At 39.4% G+C, this 24,596-nt stretch overlaps 1 protein-coding gene across 1 annotated transcript; it reads left to right on the top strand.

Moving 5' to 3' along the window:
• Window positions 1-807: 807 nt before the first annotated feature.
• Window positions 808-19,071, top strand: LOC149810557 (uncharacterized). The gene is made up of 4 exons (XM_089994210.1): window positions 808-1,223; window positions 5,714-6,959; window positions 18,441-18,572; window positions 18,967-19,071. The coding sequence occupies exons 1-4, from the start codon at window positions 808-810 to the stop codon at window positions 19,069-19,071; spliced, it is 1,899 nt and encodes a 632-aa protein (XP_089850336.1).
• The last annotated feature ends 5,525 nt before the right edge of the window (window positions 19,072-24,596 follow it).

Below are 24,596 nucleotides of genomic sequence, written 5' to 3'. Positions count from 1 at the left end.
CTCTGTGCTGAAACAATTGAAAACAACATAGCCATTTTTTACCATTAAAAAAGGGCTTGATGATTCAGTCTGGAAACAAAAAAAGTTTTCATCATTTAAATTTGTCAATCTTGAAAGTAAAAAAAAAAAAAGGTAATCATATTGACAACATTACAAAATACTTTTATTTTATGGCTATATATTAAGGAGGAGCAAAACATTTCGGAGAGAGAGAGAAAAGAGAGAGAGAGAGAGAGAGCATTTATAAACAGTAACACATTAATTTTTGAAAAAAAATACAATGTACCATGTAACTCTTTGTTTTTTTTTGTTGAAACTCTATGAAAATTCCTTTACAAATTTTTAATCACATTTTCAACTCACATGGCAATAGTATCTATTAAGAAAAAGTTATAAAGCTTCTATTTTTTTACACATAAAAAACAGCATGTCCCTAAATCCTTTAGGCGTATCAGTGTAACCTAATTTTATCAACACAAAAAAAATATGTTGAGAAGTCCGGGTATTGCACTTTTTTTTATGAGCGCAGTCAAGGTTTTATTTTCATGGGTGTCACCCCTACGCGCAAGTCAATGCATAGCATAGGCCCTGGCGGCAGGGGTCCTAGGCTCGAAGTAATACGTTTCGGCATGACGACCGTATGTATGTCTGGCTGAAACAGCACGACCAGATCTTCTGCCGCGTGTTGTGTATTCAGGTTATAAATTTTAAGAAATAACTAATAAAAAATGAAAAAAAATGAAAATGAAAAACGAACGAGCTGTCGTATGACAAAGACAGGAGGAAGAGGGAGTGATCAACTTGCAAATGGCGGAGCCCACTGCCTGCGGCTTCTTTCTTTGTAAAGAAGCTGAGAGGAAACAAAAGACGAGGAGTAGGCACACAACCAAGAGGCATACCTATTTATGTGAAGCCGAGGAACAGACCCTCTGCAGGATGGCCGAGTTTGTGATCGAGCTTCTGTTGTGCAAGCTTGTCCGCCTTCTTCAAGAGGAGGCTGTCTACCTAAGTGAGGTAGACAAGGATGTCAGATGGATTCAAAGAGAGCTGAAGCTGATGAAGGGATTTCTGAGAGATGCAGAGGGCAAGAGTAAGGACGAACAAGTGAAGAATTGGGTGGATGAGATACGACAGGTAGCCTTCGATGCTGAGGATGCTATCGATAATTTCGTCTTGAAGATGGCGAGCTGGAACAAGAGTGGGTTCTTCTCATCTGTGAAAGGGTATGTTACAATATTATGACCTTCAACCAGTCCAGCAATAGTCTCTCTCTCTCTCTCTCTCTCTCTCTCTCTCTCTCTCTCTCTCTCTCTCTCTCTCTCTCTCTCTCTGCGCGTAGTGAGAAACCTCCTTGTGAAAAAACTGACCTTTTGGATCATGTTCTTTTAGTTTTTTTTTTTTTTTACATCTGACCCTTATGATGTGATCTATATATTTAGTATAAACTGACTTTTGGATCATCTTTTTTTTAGTATATGTCAGATTTTACTAGAGTTGATACCAAAATTTTAAACCTCAAAAAAATATATTTTTATGTCAAAAACTATGATCTAAAGGTTGAATCCTACTATTTTGACTGAGGTCGAATTTGGTTAAAACAACTTCCCTATGTGTTCCAACTAGGGGTTTCTTACCCACCAGGGTAGCAGGCATTCATGCGGTCTGACCCATATCGTAGAAATTATGGTGCTCGGGGAGTGCTGACACCCACATCGTAGAAACTACGGGTGGAGGATGCACCCTCTTAATCAGACCACATGAATGTACTCAATATAGTTTGTTTGATAGGAATCGATCATGTTTTTTAATATAAAATATGATTTTTCAAGCCATGCATACAGCAATTGCTATGGTACTACTGTGGAAGTGCCAACACCCACATCATAGAAATTATGGGTGGAGGCTGCATCTTCTCAATGAGACATCATGAATTTACTCAGCATAGTTTGTTTGATAGATCATGCCTTTTGAATTAAAATATGATTTTTCAAGCCATGGAATTTTGTTATATTGTAAGTCATTGAAATTTGAAGATCTTAAAAAACCTACATGAACAACATAATTATATGATCCAAAACTTATTTTTTACTAAGAAATGTATGTACAAAAAACATATAAGCGATTAAGAACAAATTTGCTTTTGGGTAGGTGGGTGTAGGTGCTCCGGGAGCATGTGATAACCATTCACCGGTCAGTACCTTCCATCCCTGAGCACCAGGCCAGCATTATTTAGCTAGTCTGGTTTTTCCAAAAAAGAGGACATATTTAGCCTAGTTTTGGTAAGACACAAACATAAAAATGCCCAAACTAGTACCGTTGGGTAACAATGGTACTACCAATGTTATCAGTATTGGTGTGTATCGGCCTGTATCATATATGGAAAGAATTTTGATACAATTCAGGGCCGATTCAGCTATTTTTTAATAAATATAAAAATATAAAAATATTATTTTTAATTATTTTAATGGTTTTAACACGTGTTACATTATGATTGACACGTAATAGTTTTTTATTAATTTTGAGCTGATACAGAACGATTTAGCTGAGTAGCTGAATTAATCTTCAGCCCAAGGATTCAGGGCCGATACCGATACTGACAACATTGGGTAATACACAGCTAATTTTTGGTTAGTGGGTGGCCAAAAAATAACAAGGTTAACGGTTAGACATAGGGTACTTTTTTCAAGAGAAAAAATCAAACTGTTTAATTCATTCTTGGCCAAACATCTATAGGATGCAAAATGACCGACAGATACCTTTGTTTTTTCCTGACAGTAGTAGCAAAAAATCTCTAGAATGTGTGGTGTGGAGGGGGTTGTGATGATCGTGCATAACACTGTGGATGTGGGGCCAGGAGGGATGTACCCCTAAGAAACGTTGTTGAAAAGTCTATGCTCACTTTGGTTTTCAGAAATCAGATCTTGAGATAAACCTAGTTTATGAAAACCAAATGTTGTGTCACCCAAACAGGGTAACATGATTTATGATCTTAAACAAGCTTTCCAGGCTTTTGGTGTCATCTAAAATGGCTACTTAATTTAGTCCATCATCTGTAATATAATATATATAGGGAAATGAAAACCTACCCAATGGAAAACCCTCCCAAAGCTTCTCAATGGACATTTTATTGGTTTTTTGTCATTTTCAAAATATTGACCGTACAGATGTGATCTATATGTTTGTTTTCGTAGGAATCTTGGAGCATTTGATTATGATGCATGGATAGGTTTTATAAGTTTCAAAATCAATGGTATAAAATTTTGTTAAATTTTTTAGGCTCCAAAGACCATTTTTTCTATCCAAAATTCATGTGTCAATTTTCAGAATTTTGAAAAAAAACAACAAAAAAATTCCATTTGGGAGGTTTTCATTCCCCTATATATATAATGTGTGTGTGTGTGAGAGAGAGAGAGAGAGTATGTGCTGGTTCTGCCGAATTCTCGTTCTGCCCCGTTAAGCCCCTTCAAAAAGCACAGTTTTTGGAATTTTTCTCACATCTAACACCACAGATGTGATTCATAGGTTTTTGGAATCTAACCTGTATATAGGTTTTTCGGTGATCCAATATCAACGGCTACGGAAGGCATCCATTTTTTCTGGCTCATAAAAATATATTTTTCTGTAAAAAAAATGATTCAAGCGTTGATTCCCACTAAATAGAGCATGTTAAACACATCTAATGGTTCAGATATATCATAAAACCTATGTCACAGGGATTCGGCTAGCAGGGTGCCGCACCCGCGTCGACGCGACTCGACGCGGGTGCGGGTGCGGCACCGGGTGCGGTCAACCCGATCCTGGGTGCGTTGAGCGCACCCAGGATCATTTAGGTCCATTTTCTTTTTTGGATTTTTTTTTTTTTAAATTTGCCCTATGAAATGAGCTGCGAAATTTTTTTAAAAAAAAATTTGCTGACAGCTGCTGACAACAGCTTCTGTCAGCTGCTGAGCTGCGAAATTTAAAAAAAAAAAATTCTGCTGACAGCTCCTTTTTGCTGCTGTCAGCTCTTTTTTTTCGTAAAAGGTTTTCTTTGCTGACAGCTACTGTCAGCTGAGCTTCGAAATTTTTAAAAAAAAAAATTCTACTGTCAACTGCTGACAACTCCTTTTTGCTGATGTCAGCTCCTTTTTTTCGTAAAGGGTTTTCTCTGTTGACAGGAGCTGTCAGCTCCTGTCAGCTGCTGCTTTTCAAATCCTTTTTTCGTAAAGGATTTTCTCTCTCCCTTTTATATATATATATATATATATATATATATATATATATATATATATATATATATATATATATATATATATATATATATATATATATATATATATATATATATATATATATTTACATTTTTGCCCCTGCCGCACCCCCGCACCCGGGTTTTTTGGAAGTGCCGAATCCCCGCACCCGCACCCGCACCCGCACCCATGTGACATAGCATAAAACACTTCAAACTATAGGGCCTAATATGTTCAGATCTCATTTTAAATATATATATATATATATAATTTATTTATTTGTTTGTTTGTTTATATTTTTATATATATCAAAATTACAGAACATTTCAAATATCAAAATTAAGGCCCTGTTTGGATAGGTAAGACCAAGTTTCTCAAAGACCTAGTTATGCCTTAAAACTTTGCTTTTTGGTAAACTTGGTTTATAGGCCTCATTTTCTGGCCAACCACCGACAAAAAAATAGTTTGACTAGTGCTTTCCTTCTCTATAGGCATCAAATTAGTCCTTTTCCTACCAGTAGTTGGCTGGAAAATGAATGGCCAATTCAAAAATGAAAAAAAAAAAGGAATTTCCAGCTAACCACTAGTCTAAAATGGTGGTTGTGTTACTTTGACAAAGTATAACGAGGATGAGAGGAAATACAGAAGTTTTGTGGAACAGGGGTAACCTATAAACCGAGTTAATTAGCCATATGAGAAAACTACATCTACCCAGTTTTTTCAAAACATACTTTAAAGAAGGTTTTGCCAAATCTAGTTTTCATTTTGAAACAGGCACCAAACTTGATTTTTTGGCAAAGACCTGGTTTTGGGTGACATCGGGGCCAAAAAAGTCAAAGCAGGTTATATGTTCCCCCCCCCGAACAGGGCCGGTACTGAGATCTCATGTTCGGGGGTTCCAAATAGCGCCACGTATAAGATGCAGACCAGCATGTGTGACCGCATCATATTGCATCGTAATTTGGTGCCGCAGCAAAGACTTAAGTACCCTTTACCGCCATTCGCATCCTCTTCCTCGAACGGACATAAATGCCCTCCTTCTAGAAAACTGAATCGTCGGTTCGTGAAAATGACAAAACTTCCCTCCATCGTTATCGCACCAAAACGTTTCGCAGAGTTTGCGTATGTAGCAAGCGTTATGTTGTAGGATTCAAATAGTTCAAAACAATCCATTCTCGCTCTAAGCACTCTACCGGAGATTCTTTGCTTTCATCTGGAGTCGCTGGAGCATCCTTTCCTTTGTTTCAGAGCATCGGTTTTCGTCTTATGCGCAGTCGCAGCATCGTTGCCACCTTCGTTTGCGTATTAGTTGTTACTGTTGCTTACTCTACAGTTTGAATATCCAAAATCCCATCGTTTCGGTGAGTTTCGTGTAAGGTTTCTTTCTTCAATCTGAAGATTGCTTCTTATACAACGATTTGTACTTATGAACCCAAATATTCCGACGATTTCTAATCATGATGATCGTGTAATGTGTTATGCAGGTTAGCAATGTCTGCGCCTCATCAGATTAGAGATACCCCGTCGTTCTATGGGTTGTCTATTAGAGAAGTGATCTGCCAGTCCCATCTATCTAAGGTTTTTGAAAGATACCAAAATATACTTAAGATTGAGAACGATGAAGACAGGGAAAAAGCCTTGGAATCGTATTATGCGGAGGATTATCCATCAGATATCGAGGCTGCGGACCAAAGGAAGAACTCTGAAGAACGAAAGATGCAGAACAAGGATGACGAAAAGAAGGCAAAGGCAAGAAATATTGATGAGAATATAAATAGAAGGCGGAGGATTAACGCACAACAGATAGAAAGGAGGAAGAAGAATGTGGAGGAGTGGGAAAGGTATTTTAGCAATATAGTGGAGGAGACTAAGGCGGAAGCTCAGAGGAGCGACTTGGAGCGTAGAGCAATGCGAAACAAGGCAAGGCTACTCAAGGAGTCGGAGGAGAGGCGAAGGCAAATGAATAAGGAGGAGGAAGAGAAGGAACAGAATATTCCTCAGTATGAGGAAGAAAAGGAAAGGCGAAGGAGGGAGAAGGAGTTTGAGGAAGCTAAGGAAATGCAAAGGCAGGAGAAGGAGAATGAGGAAAAGAAGGAAAGACAACGGAAGGAGAAGGAGGAGGAGGAGGAAGAAAAGGAAAGAGAAAGGAAGAAGCAGGAGGAAGAATTGCAGGAAAGAAGGAAACAAGAACTGGAAGAGAAAGAAAGGCTGCAGAAGGAGGAGGAAGAAAAGGAAAGGGAAAGGAAGAAGCAGGAGGAAGAATTGCAGGAAAGAAGGAAACAACTGGAAGAGAAAAAAAGGCGGCGGAAGGAGAAGGAGGAGGAAGAAAAGGAAAGGGAAAGGAAGAAGCAGGAGGAGGAAGTGCAGGAAAGGGAAAGGAAGAAGCAGGAGGAAGAGGCGAAAAGGGAGAGAGAAAGGAAGCAGAAGGAGGAGGAGAAAAAGGAGAGAGAAAGGAAGGAGAAGGAGGAGGAGGCAAAAAAGGAGAGAGAAAGGATGCTGGAGGAGAAAAGGGAGAGAGAAAGGAAGAAGCAGGAGGAGGAAGTGCAGGAAAGGGAAAGGAAGAAGCAGGAGGAAGAGGCGGAAAGGGAGAGAGAAAGGAAGCAGAAGGAGGAGGAAAAAAAGGAGAGAGAAAGGAAGGAGAAGGAGGAGGAGGCGAAAAAGGATGCAGGAGGAGAAAAGGGAGAGAGAAAGGAAGCAGAAGGAGGAGGAGAAAAGGGAGAGAGAAAGGAAGCAGAAGAAGGAGGAGGAGAAAAGGGAGAGAGAAAGGAAGGAGAAGGAGGAGGAGAAACGGCAAAGAGAAAGGAAGGAGAAGGAGGAGGAGAAACGGCAGAGAGAAAGGAAGGAGAAGGAGGAGGAGAAACGAGAGAGAGAAAGGAAGCAGAAGGAGCAGGCGAAAAAGGAGAGAGAAAGGAAGCAGAAGGAGGAGGAGAAACGGGAGAGAGAAAGGAAGGAGAAGGAGGATGAGAAAAGGAAGGATAGAGAAAGGATGGAGAAGGAGGGCGAGAGAAAGGCATGCGATGGTGGAGCCGGTAGAGATGGAGATTGAAAGACAGTTGGAGGCAGTGGACCCACCAGAAAGTCCCAGGTTGGAGGGAGAACAGGAGAAAATAGCGACCAAGGTAAATATATCTGTCCTGTCTGTGAAGATTTAATAATATGTTTAGCGATTTTGGTATAGCGATTACTGTGTTAGGTATTAATATGTATAGCGATTACTGTGATAGTCTGTCTGCAACCAATATTATTTATAGCGGTTAGTAGAATAGTCTTTATAAGTACAAATAGAACTAATTTACAATTGGTAGGAATAATATGTTATTTTGTGTTACAGGGAGGTCAAAGAAGAAGTAGAGCACCAGGTGAAAAGCTCGAAGGTCGGTGTCAATGGCATGTAGTTCTGTCGTGGTATGGTCAGCTGAGTGCATATCAGAAGGACCGATTGCGAAATATGCACTTCGGTGGCCTTTTGGACCAGCAATATTTTGAAACTTGCTGGAATACCATGACCCACCTGGTAAATAAGTGGAATGATAAGACGAACACATTCCAGTTTGATTCTTTTGAGATCACCATGACTCTAGAAGATGTGGCGAGGATCACTGGTCTTAAGTGCTATGGCAGTGTTGTCCTATTACGGCATTCAAACTATAACGCAAGGGAAAAATGCACGGCCCTTTTAGGAATGTCGATGGACGAATGGAGTCAATGTATTTCAGGTGGAATCAATTCCACATCAATGAAAGTCTCATTTTTTTGTAATAAATGGGAAGGCCACTCCGCTACTTGTGCATCTGAAATAGCTGACCAAGAGTTGCGCGGCTTCCTTCTATATTTTTTTGGTCTTACATTATTTTCCGATTGTTCTGGTTCGAGAATAAGTTTCATGTGGCTGCAGTACCTGACAGACTTAGACGAAGTCGACAACTATGCCTGGGGTGCCGCTATGCTCGCACACTTGTACAGTCAACTCCACCGTGCGAGTAATGGTACGAAAACAGTTGGGGGATTTTGGCCATTTGTTTAGGTATTTGTTGATTACATACTTAGTAATTGTAGACAAATCTCATTGCAGGTTGTGGTGTAGCTAATAATATTGTTTTTGTTAGGCCTGGGCGTTGGAACATATTATCCCATTGCGTCCACGTTGTGGCCCTCCGATTTGTGGTTTTCCAAAGATCGGTCGCTGGGCTAGAATAAACGTCACAGTTTATAATGCTAAGTCCATTTTAGATGGGCTGCAACTAAACGAGGTAAACGTTCTAAAATTGTTTACAATAGCGTCAGCATTTACCATTGAGTATTATAAATCGTTGTAATGTTTAGTATTCTTAAGTATCCATCACTACAGGATTGTCTTCCGTAGTACATATCGTTGTTGCCATATCATGCGTAAATAAATTTTAATATATTTGTCATTCGTTATTAAAAAGAATTACCAATGTACAGGTTTTGTGGAGACCTTATCGAGATGGGGAGGACGACGATGAAGACGTTGTTGCGGAGGCTGCCAGATTGTCTGACCGCGATTTGTGGCTATTCTGCAATTTTGAAGCCGAGTTGCAGCAAGGTAGTCGAGTTCTCCTACAATCTGGCTTGGGGCAGTCTATCCCAAATAAGCCTTTGGAAGTGAGAAGGAAGATGAATAGTGATAGGGGCAGGAACGTGAATTGGCGCGATCGCTACAGGGACGAATTATTAAATTGAAACTGAGGTGGTTTCCCTGCCGTATCGTATGATCATGAAGGACGATAATTTGATCCCTTCTACTTCGAAAGCTATTGGGAACCAATGCGGCGAAATTGGAAGATTGAGAAAATTGTGAACCCATGCCTCCCAACTGCCCCTTCTCATGTTGCAGCCCAGCCACTACAGCCAAAACGTCGTCTCGCTCTGGTTACTACGACTAGTCCCTCAGTAACAAAGCCCGAGGAAGAGCAAACACTTGCTCCAAAAGAGAACATTGTCTCTGCCGCAAGGTTCGAACTTATGGAGAGGGAGAATAAGAAATTAAAGACAGAAGTAAGCACTATGAGAATTCAATTGAACGCAGTGGTAGAGATGATGACCAGTTTTCTTAAGAAAGGTTTCGCAACCAAGAAGCCACGCAGGATAGACAGTCCACCAATAAAAAGTGAGAGACAAGTCTATGATATTTCATCTGATTCGTCCAGTGCCTCGGAATAAATCCTTGATTTTCATTTTTATCACGCTAGGTTTTTGTTGTAATTGTATAATGAGTTGTAGTAACGTGAAATTCTTTTATTGTTTAATTTTTTATTATTACATCTTTTCGTCTGTGGATCTCGGTAATAAATAAACTTTAATCGAAAATAGATATTTGTTCAGAAATCGTGGCATTGCCTAACCTCTTTGGCATCGCTAAGATATAGCATTTCTGTTTAGCAATCGCTGTATTTGTCTTCGCCTCGAAAGAATATCGCAAAAAGGATTGGCACTGTAAGCCATGAACAATAATTTAACGAGTTCTGACGGCGTAAATGATAACAGTCAATAGCGATAAGAAAAGGTTGATGCTCCAAAATCTGTACGATACGGTTCCCGGTCAGCAATTGTTCATCTGGCAGAGATACCTTCAATTCAAACCGCGATAATGAACGTTTGTTGTTAAAAAATCGATAAGGAAAGTATGTTGCATAAATATATCGATGTATCCATATACGATAATCAATAGAATAATCGTGAAAGAGTATTCATACCTGGAAAACGGGTTTGTTCGGGTCGTGTCAATCTCCCACTGAAAGATTTGTATAATGCGACCGACAAACGACAGATTTTTTTAATTATTTAAATTTCAATCATTTAATTTGTGGGGTGTTTCCGAAAAAGGCCGCTATGGGAAACGACGTATTTTTAAATATTTAAAACTTAATGAGCGGCTTCGAAAGACGTATTTAAAACTTAATCATTTAATTTGGCGGCGGTTATCAAAAAAAGGTGGCATGCGAAAAGACGTATTTTTATTTATTTAAAACGCAATCATTTAATTAGCGGGCTGTTTTCGAAAAAGGGCGGCACGTTAAAGGACTTTACCTTTGTATTTGACTGAGGACGGCGTTTCCGTATCTGCGTTGCAAAGGTGCCATCGATATCTCCGTCCAGGCATGGCGCCGAAGAAGGGGACAATCGGAGCAGTACGACCAGCCATGGCGGCCAAGAAGAGGACGATGGGAGCAATACGACCCGGCACGACGCCAAAGATGATGAGAGCACTACGACCAGGCACGGCGGCAACGGAGAGGACGATGGGGGCAAAACGACCAAGCACGACGCCACAGGAGTGGACGATGGGAGAAAAACGACCAGGCACGGAGCAAACGGAGAGGATGATGGGAGCAAAACGGCCAGGCACGGTGCCGAACAAGAAGACAACCACATCCACAGTACCAAGACTAGCGCTTAAGACGTATATTTTTTGAAACGCCTGAGCGATTTAGTGAACATTTGCCTTTTCATGTCGTATTTGGACTAGTGTTGTTTACTGTAGATAATAATTTCAATGTCGAATCCTAAATACCACGCTCATGGTGCACTCAATGCAACATCCATAGGCAAGGGTGGGCGACAACGCCCTGACGAGTTCGTAGATGACATCGAGCAGATGCAAGATGAATTTGCAGATGGGAACACTATCAGTAATTTTGTAAGTATTTGTCCACTATCAATTTCTAGGTCATCGGTTTGTATGTTTTGAAGTTCGTAAATTTGTGCAACCAGACAATGTGTGATTTTGTCAATTACATTCAGAGCAACCCAACGAGCAATACAGTACGCATCATCAGCCCTTATTTCATGGTATGTCTGGGCCGCTGTTGTTTTGTTTGCTTTTATGACGTACTCACGTTTCTTGGTGGTTAAACCTTACTATTTCGTGCAACAGATGTACGTCCGGCGAAAGCCATACGACATTGGATTCGCAGATGCACTACCTTGTTGGAACAGCGATGATGAGTGCGTAGACATTTCGAAATTTGGAAAGGTAAGTGAACAAACCTCTTCTCCAAGGTTTAGTCGTAACATCCCCATCACGATATATCTCTGGAATGAAAAATTATTTTATCGATTCGCAGATTTTACTTCCTACACTCTGGCAAAATCCTGACCATTGGGTCCTATACGAGATGAATTTTCAGGAAAAACAACTATGGTGCTACAACTCATTGGACTGCCACAGTGGCGTAGAACGCGACGCTATGCATTTGGTAAGCTTGTGCCCAAAGGTGAATCATAGCTATTCGAGGTGGATCGGACTGTAATATATTATCCCTTTATCACAGGCGGGATTCCTTAACGGGCTTATGGGTGTCGACATTGCCGAGTGGATGTTGCTCTGTGCTGACGATGCTCCGTTACAAAGTAATGGGGTCGATTGTGGCATATTCGTAATGAAGCATATTGAAGCAATATACAATGGAGAAGAACCTTGTTTCCACGCTGTATGAGCTTTGTATCCGATGTTATTGGGTATTCCTGTTATATATTGGTTTCACATTACCTGTTTTGTTGCAGGAACATATGCCGGTAATACGCGACGAAATATGCGGAAAATTGATTGAGTTTAAAAAGAACGGCAGACAAAATATGTAAAGTGAAACCTATTGATTGATGTCTATACAACCTAACGAGCCCCGCCATCACCGTTCTCGCCCTCCTCCTCGACAGCAACCCAGTCGGTGCAGTCGCGCTGAGGGTGGCCAGCAGGAGCTCCACCACGTCCTCTTCCTTTCCCTAGCGAGGAGGTCTCAGCGGAGCTGTCGTTCCGATGACGGGTGTTCATCTCGTTCCGGTGACGGGTGTTCTATGAAAAGTAAATCGTATTCAGAAATAGTTTTGTGTTGTATACGCATAACCAATGCTGGTAAAGTTGTTCTTCAGCAATGAAAAATACTGTACGGCGAAAGATATTTCTAAATATCGCATTCCGTGTATTGCTGAACCGACGATAATGTACACCTAAGGCGATTTCTTGGGACGCGTGTGGACGTACTTGTGGATTTATTTGAGATCCAAAAACTTGGTCCAATCGCATTGATTACGATTGAGAATAGCCCTCTGGCATGACATTGTTCAATTTCATTAATGCGGAGTGCATTTTTACTTAAGATTTGCTTTTGGTTTAATGAAACTGACGTATATACTCGAAAACTGACGGAGGGTGATAGAACGTTTCATTAATATTTGAATGACACAACACATAGTTCCACTTTGCTTCGCGAATAAGGAACCGACAAATCAACAATTTCTGCATAAACGACTTGTTCTTGAATCGAGTATATAGGCGGCTTCGACGCAGTTGTCGTATCCGTCTATACTTTTTTCATATGTCTGCAAGATCATAATTGAAGAAAACGTCGTTTAAAATTCAAGAAATTTTCAAATTCTTACACAAGTTTTCATGGTGGTAGCAGTGTAGTTGACGTTAGACCACCAAGCGTATCGCTTTGTACTATTCGTAAATTACGAAAGTGACATTAATGGCTGTTATTCACCACTTTTTTCATATGTCAGCTATAAAGTGATGTTTAAGCATACAACATTTCATAGCGATGTTGAATATTATCATTTCGAACATTACAAGTCTTTGTTCATTGCATACATCGCAGTCTCACTCTACGACTGTCAATCACGCGGGTTCAACGCACATCTTTTATCAATTACAAGCCTTTTAGATCCTCGCGACGCCTCCGTCAGTTTCTCCTCCGCAATTAGAAAGGATGTCAATTTTTTGCAGAGTTCTTCGCAGAATCCGGGTATATCAACCTGCAAAAACAGATTGTAAAGTAGAAGCAATAGACATGCACTTAATCCCTAATAACAAAGGCCAAGAAATGGCATACAGCGTCGAAACAGGGTTCTGCACCATTGTATATCGCTTCAATGTACTTCATTACAAATACGCCGCAATCAACGCCATTATCTTGTAAAGGAGCATGGTATGCCGTGCGATAGATCCACTCGCTAACATCGACTCCCAAAATGGCTTTGAGGAAACCGATCTGAGAATAATGCGGCCGACAGTAAATTCATGACCCCAGTACACGACACGATACTCATATAGATGGAATCTTACGAGATGGGAAATGTCTAGCCGTAAACCACTGTCAACTTCCAACGAATTGTAACACCATAGTTGTTTTTCGTGTAAATCCATCACGTATAAGACCCAATGCTTTTCAGATTGCCAGAGTGTAGGAATCAATATCTGCAAATAGATCAAAAAAATGTTGTTAGCACTGTTATGCTGTAATATTGCACTGTAGGTTTGTTTGCTTACCTTTTCACTTGACAAAAGGTCTCTGTAGTGATTACCGTTAACCCAATAAGGTATGCCGTCTTGAAATCCACAGAAGTATGGCAAACGGCGTAAGATAGTCTGCAAACCGAAACATTGCTAACACCAACGTTAACATACGAATCAATTGGACTAAATCAATAATGAAAAGTAACATAAAATACAACCGATATACCATGAAATACGGGCTGACGACGCTTACAGTCTGGCTTGGTGCGTTGCTTTTAATATAACTGACGAAATCAGATATAGTCTGTTTGCAGCAAATATGGTGTTGTTAACGCACGTACACATGGCTTACGTATATAGACAACTGCTACTAGTTTCATACTAACAAAATTATTGATCATGTTGTATTGTGCGAATTCACTGCGCATTCGGTTGATGTCCTCCAGGAGTGATTGACTAAGTTTTCGCCCAACTTCGTCGGTGGATGTTCGACTGAAATGAATGCAGACATTGCAACGAACGATACTGAAATTACATTATATAGTACACAAAAACAAATCGCAAAAACGACATGAAAGAGACGGATTTTGCTGAACATGTAGACGATGTGTAGACAATATACCCATGATTCGCCATCGTTGGTCGTGTAGTTGTCTTCGTCTGCCTCACCCACTACAATTTTCTATGTTCGAGGGCGGATCTCCAGGTTTATGAAGGAACCGTCGGTTTGATTGTTGCTGGTTCACGAAGTAGAAGACAAACACACCTTCCAATACTTGTGCGACTATTTATGACCTAAAAGATGTACTGCTCAACCAACATGATCGATGAATACTGTACGACAAATCAAACATTTATGGTTATCTGTTGGAACTGCGTAATTCGACTTCATATTCGCTGCATAGCGAGTTGTGGTTATCGCGGTAAAGCGATTTGTGCAGCAATACTCGGCCTTTGTAAAGGGTGTTAGTCAACACCGAATTGCGGTGTTAAACGATACTAGTATAACGCGATAATAAACGTTTGTTGATAAAAACCCGACGAATCGGAAAGATCCCACGGGTTGAACTACATAGCGATTGTGAGAAATTGTGGAGTATCACTCACACTTGCACTTCCACTGTTAAAGCGAGCAAAGTTCCCCCCTGTACCAGATGAAGAGGTTTACTTACCTCTTAAGAAATGAGGTGGGGAAGAGAAAAGACACATTGAGTAGCCTTTTATTTATAATATATGGATAAAACTTTTCACAAGGTAACAATAATGATTTTAAAAGGCAATTGGAGGTGTCGGGAACACGAAAGATTTGCTGGAGAAGAAGTTGAATCGACGCTACGTCATAGCTTTGCCAACTAAAGTTGGTAAATTGAACGGAATTCCTTTTTTGTTCCATGATTGATCTCTCTTCGTCCAGGCATGGCACCGATGTTGTGTAAGCTTCAATTAGTGCTTATCGCTTGGAGCTGCGTAAGTAGAGTTCGTATTCCCTGCGTAGCCAGTTGTGGTTATCGCGGGAAAGCGAATGTGCTGTCAGCTGGACAAGGATTTGTTGCCATCGCTGGATACTTTGTGTTGTGAGTCAGACAGCAATTTATGAGTAGCGGCTGTTAGCGATTTTTTGCTTCTGCAGGAAGTCGATTGATGACATCTCTGTATGGCGATTTGTGGTTATCGTTGAATAGCGATCTGTGGCATCGCAGCATATTGATTTGAGGGTATTGTTCGACTGTGAATCTAAGCGAGATGAGAAAGGTTGGTCAAGTAAGCTTTTTTGGGGCATTGAGCAAGGTTGTGCTTCATTTTATGATCTAAGTAGGCTTTCAACTGCGCAGGTGATAGAATACTTAGATCATAAGATGAACTGCAACCTTGCTCATTGCCCGAAAAAAGCTTACTTGAACAACCTTTATCATCCCGCTTTGATTGACATTCGAACAATACACTCAAATCACTACGATGCGATGCCACATATCGCTAATCAACGATAACCACAAATTGCCATACAGTGATGTCATCAATCGACTTCCTGCAGAAGCAAAAAATCGCTATCTATCGATTTAAGCAAATCCAACCACGAACCGCAAGAGGCATTGTGGAGATCGGGTCATGCAAAGAGGCATGACAACTAAATTAATAGCCCACACGAGATTCATGCGTCCCATACCTATCTGTCGAATGCATCAGAGCCTGTCATGAAAGATAAAATATTAGACACTGAATTAAGTTTCACAAGAAATGCATACCTCCTCGCAACATTGATTACATACCAAAAGACTTGTAAAACTGTAGCGATCGTTGCCAGAAACTTGGTAGGGAGGAATGTAGGTTTGAACGTTTGGTGGTACTTCTGCAGGGTATTGCTGCATGATGGACATTACACGAGTTAGCTATTTGACAAGCTTCACGCAATGGGAAGCAATATAATGTTTTACATACCTGTTCATTCGAGGGGCTTTATTGTCTTTTATTACAGGTTGGTTGTTTCTTAGTCCTGTTCTTGCCAACCAATTCTACTACACCCTTTGCCCTCCGACGACTGCGATCAGAGGCAGGTTTTCTTTTGATACCCTTCGCTTCATGAATATGTCCATCATAATCAACAACATTCACTATTGACTTGTTGAAGATAATGTTTACGCTTTGGCGCAACTTCTCGGGAGTGTCAAGCGAAACATGATTTTGACCTACGTTGTTCGATCCCATTATCTTCGGCTGGTATTCATTGGCTGCAACGGACTTAATGTGAATTAACTCCACGTTTTCAAGTAACTCCGTTGCAGCTTTTTTCACACATGCATAGCCTTCTTCACTTCTCGATGCCAAATCAGCAACATGCATGAATGACCTACACAATTGTTGGTAACGGGAGGCTATGTGGCACTTCTCGTCAACACCAGATTTACTCGCATTGTCCATAACGAGCTTTTCAATCTTCGCGCGTCTCTTCCATCTTCGCATTACGTAAGACTCAGGTATTTCTTGTATCTTCTCTTGATTGAGGGCCTATTATGTTCAGTTCTCTCTCTTTATATAAATATAGAGCGAGAGAACTGAACATATGGGTCCGGTCTACATCAAGTCAACCATTCCATGGCCGGATAGGATCATAGATCAGTTTGGAATTGGGTTGGGTATATATATATATATGGTCATGCATTATGGGTCTGGTCGACATCAGGTCAACCATTCCATGGCCAGATATGATCATAGATCAGTTTGGAATTGTATACAAATAAATCTGGGTCTATAGCTGTTGAGTTTTTTGGTTTGATCGGGAATGAAGCGAGTAGGTTGCCAAGTGGCATGGGTTCACAACCAGTCCGATAGGTGAAAATTGAGATGAAACCTAACAAAACTTTAGTGTTTATTAACAGAATTAGAAAAGTATCGTATAGATAAATTCATACAATTAGTAGGAATACGAATGAATTCATAAAAGTTTAAATCGGTTCAGGTATAAGGCTGTCAACGGGTTGGGTACCCGACCCACAGCGTATAATCAAACCCCTTCCAAATAACATATTGCCGGGTTTGGGTTTTGTCAGGTCACAAAATGGAATCCCAAACCGGAAGCGGCATAATTTCAGAAATTGATTTTTACTGAAAATACATATAAAACACTTGAGTCAGGTCAGGTACCTAGCAAAAAATCATAAACCAAACCCGGCCCATATATTAGTTGGGTCAGGTTTGGGTTGACCCCAATATTTTTAGGATCAGCACTTTTCATTACCATACCTGAAGATTCACGTTCGGGGGTACCCGGTATAAACCCAACCCATTGACAGCCCTAATATAATCGATTAATTTTTTTAATCATTCAATTCAAGTATGAATTAGTCGAGTCCTTGTCGGTTCACGTACAAATCGGACATAAGGTTTTGTTTGGGAACTGGTGGTCACAGGGAGTTTATGAATTTGAAAAAGTGGTAGCTGCCAACTTCTGGAATTGACAGCTAATAACTGTAGGAGGCCGTAAGATTTTAGTGCAAATACAAACGGGGAGACTGGTAGCTTAGTAAAAAAAAATCTTTTTAAAGGCAAGTTGAGACTCCTACCAGATATCTCTTAAGCCCCCATGTGGCAGAGGGATTCGAACCTCGGCCTTCAGCTTGGAACAGGACCCCGCTTACCACATGGGATACCACCTCGGTGGTAGCTTAGTAAAATTTTGCCAATAAATAAACTCCTAAATTGAATTCGGATATATACATGTCTCGGTAGAAATTGGTTTGGGGACAGTTCGAGTGTTTATCTTGAAGAACCAATATGATATCAGTTTCTAGCCAAGGAACCTGGGGAGGGCGAGCTACGCCCTCTCTTTCTTTGCAAGCCTACTATTAGAACCAACATCGGCTCCGCATGACTAGTAAGAGCAGTTAGTGCATGTCACCTTGTGTTGGGATGTTGCAAGTTGGAATCCAAATGGTATAATTGTATAACTGGTATGGGTCGGACTAACCCCAGCTTTCTCTGTCAAAAAAAAAACTACTATTAGAAAGAGAATAGAGAAACCTTATAGGAATTGATCCATGGATCGATTCAGACAACGTGAGGACACTCTCCCCACAATGGATGACTCATCAGATCTTAAATTTTCATGCACAATATCTAACCAACTACCTGTCCATGTCTAGTATCCAACCTAACTCATGGGTGTTTTAATTATAAAAAGGTCGGATCAGGTCTAATCAATTTGGTTTCTTGGTTGGATTCAGGTTTACACAGCCCAGTCCCACCCTACATAATACACCTCTAACAAATCTGCATTTTTGTTTCATTTTTAAGGTCTGTAGAGCATCACTCTGGAGTGCTTTGAGGACAATCATCAACTCCCTACTACAGTGAAGGGTAGTAACCATAAGCTTGGCTTTCCCTTTTCTTTTTTCTTGCTACTAAATCCAGGGACAGGCTCCGATCCTTATTCTAAACTTATTTTTCAATTGCTACAGGTCCTCAGAAGGTTCGACACCAGTCCACAGCAGGAGATTCCATCCATCTGCCTGATTCTCAGAAGGTTAGCCTGTAAGATTTCACTGCTCTCTGATTCTGTCTCTGAAAGTGTAATGTGGAGGTATCAGAAGGTTAGCTCATTAGACATGGAAGCCCATTCGTGGTTTGTTTTAGAATTATTTTATGATGATGATCTGGGATTTGGACACCTATATATATAATGATGTTTTAAATTTCTTGAGATTATTGGACTCCTATATATGCACCCCTACAAGTAGACAACGCTGACAAAAGACATGGATATTGATGCAGCAGCATATTTATAACCCTCCCCTGGCAGATGAGTTGCAATATGATTGCATAAATATTTGTGCATTAATCACCTGATCACCCCTTCAATTTTGGGGACAGGCCTGTCAGGTGTGGGGGCCCAAGACCTGATGGAGGGCGATCGGGTGCTTAATGCACCATTTTTGTGCAATCATATTGCACCTGATCCTGACTCTTTGAGCGGAGATGAGATAGGAAATGGGAATGAAAATGGGTGATGAGAGTGGAGTTGACAGCTACGTCCCCGTGAAGAGTCCCCGTCAAGATGGAAGCTCCGTTTGGAAACTGGCAGTCGGATGAAAATTATGGATTTGAAAAAGTGGCAGCAGCTACCAAACTCCATTCTTTTGTGTAAATACAAAAGAGAGAGGACCTCACTTCCCATCCCAAATCCATAAACACCCATCCCGGCTAACAGCTGTCAAACGTCCACCACCAAGGTTTTTCTATCTATTGCATTACCAAACAGTGCCGTAGTTGAAGAGGGAAAATCAAAAGCAATTTCCACTACCATCACCCAAATCCGAGTTCCCAACCAGCAGCAGGGATAAGCGTATTAAGTGAATCCCCAAGTCTCTCTCAAATCAAGCTCCTAAACAGAGCCTTTAACATGTATGGAAATACTACCGGCAACCAGTGACAAATATCACGAGATTTATGAAAATCTCTCGCAAAAAAATTGCCTGAAAGTTTAAAACAGCAATTTCTTGCAAGATTTACAAAATATCGTGAGATTTATAAAAAAACATAAATACCACAATTTAAACACGATATTTATGTTTTAAAGGGCTATTTATCGCAAAAAAAATTTATGTATCTTTATTTTTAAATAATTTTTATTAATATTTTCTTATAAAAAATATTTTTTATATTTTAAATTAATTTTTTTATTGCCAAGATTTTGCAAAAAAAAAATGCGAGATTTATGGATTTTTTTCAATTTCTTGCAAGTTTTTGAAAAACAAGAAATTGCCGATAAAAACGTTTGTCACTACGCCAGCAACAACTGATCCTTTCAATGCCAATTGGCGCTCAAATGCCTATGCAACAGAAGCCGGGTTACAGTGCCCCCCATGTGGCATCTTGCAGATAAACTTGAGAAGATTCACAACACCATACAGCCAAACACAACGCATGAAACACGAGTAGAATTGCAACACAAGGCGATGCAACAAATATCTGTGGATACTTCAATGGACGATATAATGCTTTAAAAAAGGCGATATTTTCAAAACAGGTGATATTACCTATTCTGAAAATATCAAATTCTTACCATTATATCAATGCAATAAGAAACATTTTATATTATTTATGCCCAAGATTTTGCCTCGCCCAGATTTTCCTAATAACAAAGCTTGTGACATTGACAAGAGGATTTCAAAGACTGCCTAGCAAAATTTGGAAATACATTGCTTCACGCAGAATCTTCAGTATGAAAGAATGCGATGTGAGAGTGCTAAGAAGACTAAACACTAATAACCAAAGAAAACTCAATCATAGCTCAAGGAACAATATCCAAATAGGAGACAGAAAGGCAATAGTTTTCAGTAGGGACAACTCATGAATGCCACGGAGTTGATGGCACATCACCGGTTTGAAACCCACCCGGACGGGCATCTTCTGCCACAAGACCAAAGTTGGGTGTACTCACCGGTGGACAAGGGGACCTATTGTTTATGCCAATGAACTCAATAAGTGAGGCAGTCTCCGCCAATTACCTAGATTGCCTAAACAAATCACCAAAGAAAATGCACATGGGACGTTTGCCCCGGAAATAATAGCATCACCAGCAAAAAGAATCGAGATAAATAGGTTCATGACTAGAGAAACAACAAAAGAATGGAAGTCGCAGATACCATCGAATCTTGTGATTCAAATAATTTGAAGGATCTTCACTATGATTGCATCTAAAGATGCCGCTCAAAAGCAGCTAGAGGGACAGTACTATCCAACAATGATCATCCTAACAGCACATTTAGCAATAGGATGAACAACCAGAACTTAAAATCAAGCACATTGACATGATGCAACTTGCATGAAACGACTTATTTTAGAAATCTGAAAAGGATGGGGTAGATTTTGGGAAAAATCTTTCAAACCTCAGGCAGTGGTTGGGGCCTACTACTTCACAAATCTAACAGTGCAGTTGCATATTCGTTTTCTAGGCACATCTACAAGATATCATTGCTTTTCATCAAATAAGCATTTCCAAGTCTGGACCACGAAGATCTATGCATAGCTAGAAGACTTGAGAACCAGTACACTTGGATACAAACATAATCCCCCATAATTCAATGAAGGTCAAAAGCACTAGAATGGGTAGCAATTTGGAATAGTAGTCTAAAACTAGAATCTATAAGACATGAACAGAACCTATTTATGTTTATGTTTAGAACGCATGACAGCAAAGACCAAATTCAGAGACCATTCCATAAAACCAACCAAAGAAGCTAACAATCTAAAAAGAACATATAAATAGAAAACACAAGATGACAGAATGTTTGTAGGTCTCGTTAAAAAATACAACAACATGAACCCTATCTGAGATCTTTCTCAGGGGAGATCCGATTCATGATCTGCAAAATACAGTGGATTCATGGAGAGATCTAGTATTTTTCTGGATTTTTCTGATAAAAATTGCAATCTTTCAAAAATCTGGTTTTACAGACCATTGCATCATGTATGTTACAGGTTGTCAGAGCCTTTGATCAACTTAGGTCGATCGTGGCTCATAGCCTGTAAGTCATATGTTCAGTCTGTCAAAAGAGGAATTGATCATCATGATGTCCTTTGTCATTTCTCAAAGTTTCGGGATTTAGGATTTAGAGTTCTTTCTTTCCTAGATTTTAAAAGTTTACATGCCGATTTCCTGTTATTATAGTTTCATTAGATTTAGGGGTCTGATAATCTAGTGTGTCCTCTGCAACCATAGGTCCAATGGCAAAACTATAAAAAGTGGATATGCTTCTCTGTTTGTCTGCAATTCTCTTTTAAAATTTTAAGAATTTTGGTTAGTGTTTACTATTTTTTCCCTAATTTTTATGAAAGCTTGTTAGTTTGCCATCAATTTTAAACTCATCGGATTCTAATCGATATTGTCGGAGTTGTAATTCTTCGACCATAGGTTGAATCCTAAATCCATAAAAGGCAAAACTCATTGTCTAACTGTCTACTGTCACCTTGTAAAATTTGGTGAATTTCTATGATAGGTTAGTACCCAAAATCAGGTTGTCATTAGAGCGGGTACATACTTATAGGCAAAATCAAACATTTTTAGAGTTTTTTTATTAATTTGATTTTATTATATCAAAAAAAATAAAATGATCAATATGATTTTAAATAATACCAAAAGAAAAGAAGGTTTTTTTTTAAATAATACAAAAAAAGTGATTTCATTATTCTCTTTCATTTTTAGGGTCAATATGATTGTTCAAGCCAAATTTGGTGTGATTTTGAGTTCAATTGTCATGTGTGTTAGTTAAACTGTTAAAAGAAAGGCAAAATTCATGCGAAATTTAATGTCTTGGCGATATTTTTGCAATTTTAAGGTTTTAGCATGCATATAATCATATCATATCATCTTATGTTTGATTTTAATCTCATTTGCATTCATTTGAATTTCAAAATTCTCATTTTTACAAAATTTCTTTCTAAAAACCCTAATTTCAAAGTCATAGTCTTGTTATCAGGGGCATTTTGGTCACTTTTACCTCAATTTCGATTTTTCAAACTTTATTTTCATATTTTTATACATTGACATCTTTTATTTCTCATATTTATATCAGGGAGGTATGAATCATGGTTTATATCTGGATAAAATATGATAATTTCCCGATATTGTCGGATAAATCTAGAAAAACCTACATATTTGTGCTAACTCATTTTCTAGTTTTGCAGGGATAGTCAGAAGGAAGATTTTACTTATTTTTCTTTTATTTTATTGATGTAAAAGCAAATGTAATATTGGAATAAGAGTTACATTTCTGCGTAGAATAAGATGTATTGCATATAGTTTGCTTTCGTAAATTCTGATATCTGATGAATGACAATTTATGCATTTTCTAAATCCAGTATGATTGACACGAATGGCACGCGCACGATATTTTAGGGAGTCGACAAACTTGGTGGAACTCGTATTTATGGTCATAGTCAGAATACTAATGAGACCCAGATTTGTCATCTTCGTATTAGCCACATTCAGCCCACACTCTTAGGCTATTTTGAAATCTACTACATTTCTCAAATTCTTCAGAAAATATTCTTTGAATTTACATTCATTCATCCATTCATTCATATTGGCTAATTTGCATCATAAAAGCATTTCAAAGAGCCAAAACCTCTTTTATTGATTTATTTCAATAAGAAATTGATTTTCTCAGAAAGAATATTCTGGTTATTCCAAAAATTGATTTTCTCAAAAATCTTTGAATTACCTCTGAAATTGGATTTCTCAGAATTCTCAAATCTTCGTTAGAGATCAATTTTCATTTCAACAGGCAAGCTTCAAAGTGATCCATGATTTCTAAGGAATTCCTTTTTCAAACATCAAAATCAAACATCATCTTTTCAAAATGTGCATTTTTCAAAAACTTTATAGCACATGCCTGATTCTTTGTGTAATTAGAAAATAGAGCGTGATTTAGATATTTAAGCCTAGTTGAGCACACTTTTGATCATTGGTTCAATTACCTCTGGTAAAGGCGTCCGGAACAGTTGAATCTCGTACCGACAAACGAGTCTTATTCTATAAAATTTTCTCGCAAATTTCAAAAATGGAGGCGAGTTATTTTCAAAAATAATTTTCAAACTTTGGTCGAGTTTGACTCGCAGAATAGTTTCTCTCTCTCGTAGAGGGAGAAAAAAAATTGCAATGATAACATTGATTTAAAGTGAGTTTTTCTTTCTTTCATTATATAATAGATCATGGGATGTATTTACGGGTGTCAATGGGCCCTATAGGCTTCGGGTATGGTGATAAATAAGAAGACTCGATTAAGACCTGGGTCTAAACCCGAAGGTCCGATTAATACATGGGCCCAGGTATAATTTGTGAAATTTTAAAAGAGACCCAAATTCCAATTAAGACCCACAATTTTTCACTGCAAAAATGATAAAAAATATGGTTTTACAAGGTATGGTACAGGTTTGATTCATGTAGTTCTTATATGGTCCAAGTATGGTTTTTCTTGTAGTGAAGTACCCAATTAAACCCAAATCCGAACCCGATACCATACCCGCTGATCTAAGTCTGGTTCCACCAAGGTCCAAACTAAAATCGACCCATTGACACCCGTAGATGTATTCAATCCCCAATGTATATCTCACCTGTTTTTGTACACCAGACTTGGGAAGCAGATCAGGTCATGCTGAACATGAGCATTTTTGCTCATGGCGACATTGTGGCGGTCTGTTTGCATTTTGGATGAATGTCATGTGGTTTTGTTGACTTTTGAGCTTTTTGAAATGCAAATCGGATGGCCACGATGTCGGCATGAGCAAAAACGCTCATGTTCAACATGACCTGATCTACTTCCCCAGACTTGAGACATGTGAGAGTGAGGCCCACACACACCTCTATCCAAATAGAGATGTGTTGTGTCAAACTGAAGGCTCAGGATCCCGTTGGCGCATGGGAACTGCTGAAGCTTTATCACGGTTGAGATACGTAAGGTTGGGTGGTCGTGTTCTCAACCCAGGGATTTACGCGTTCTCAACCCGGGGTTTTACCTTGCGAGGAAGTGGGCCGATTAAGTGACCCAGTTTGAATAAGGGTTTTCCATTGTCATTAAAAAAAATAGATTGGGATGTGTGGTGACTATGGAATG

This window comes from Nuphar pumila, unplaced genomic scaffold (assembly GCF_984573655.1).
Source record: "Nuphar pumila unplaced genomic scaffold, dmNupPumi1.hap1.1 HAP1_SCAFFOLD_299, whole genome shotgun sequence".
In the NCBI taxonomy this organism is placed as follows: Eukaryota; Viridiplantae; Streptophyta; class Magnoliopsida; order Nymphaeales; family Nymphaeaceae; genus Nuphar; species Nuphar pumila.
This window is presented reverse-complemented; position numbering and strand designations above follow the sequence as displayed.

Bases quoted from the DNA above. Each gene is read 5' to 3' on its own strand.
- LOC149810557 (XM_089994210.1), top strand. From the start codon at position 808: ATGGCGGAGCCCACTGCCTGCGGCTTCTTTCTTTGTAAAGAAGCTGAG. The intron at 1,224-5,713 runs GTATGTTACAAT...TGTGTTATGCAG, and splicing joins TTCTTCTCATCTGTGAAAGG to GTTAGCAATGTCTGCGCCTC. The intron at 18,573-18,966 runs GTTAGCTCATTA...GAGATGAGATAG, and splicing joins TAATGTGGAGGTATCAGAAG to GAAATGGGAATGAAAATGGG.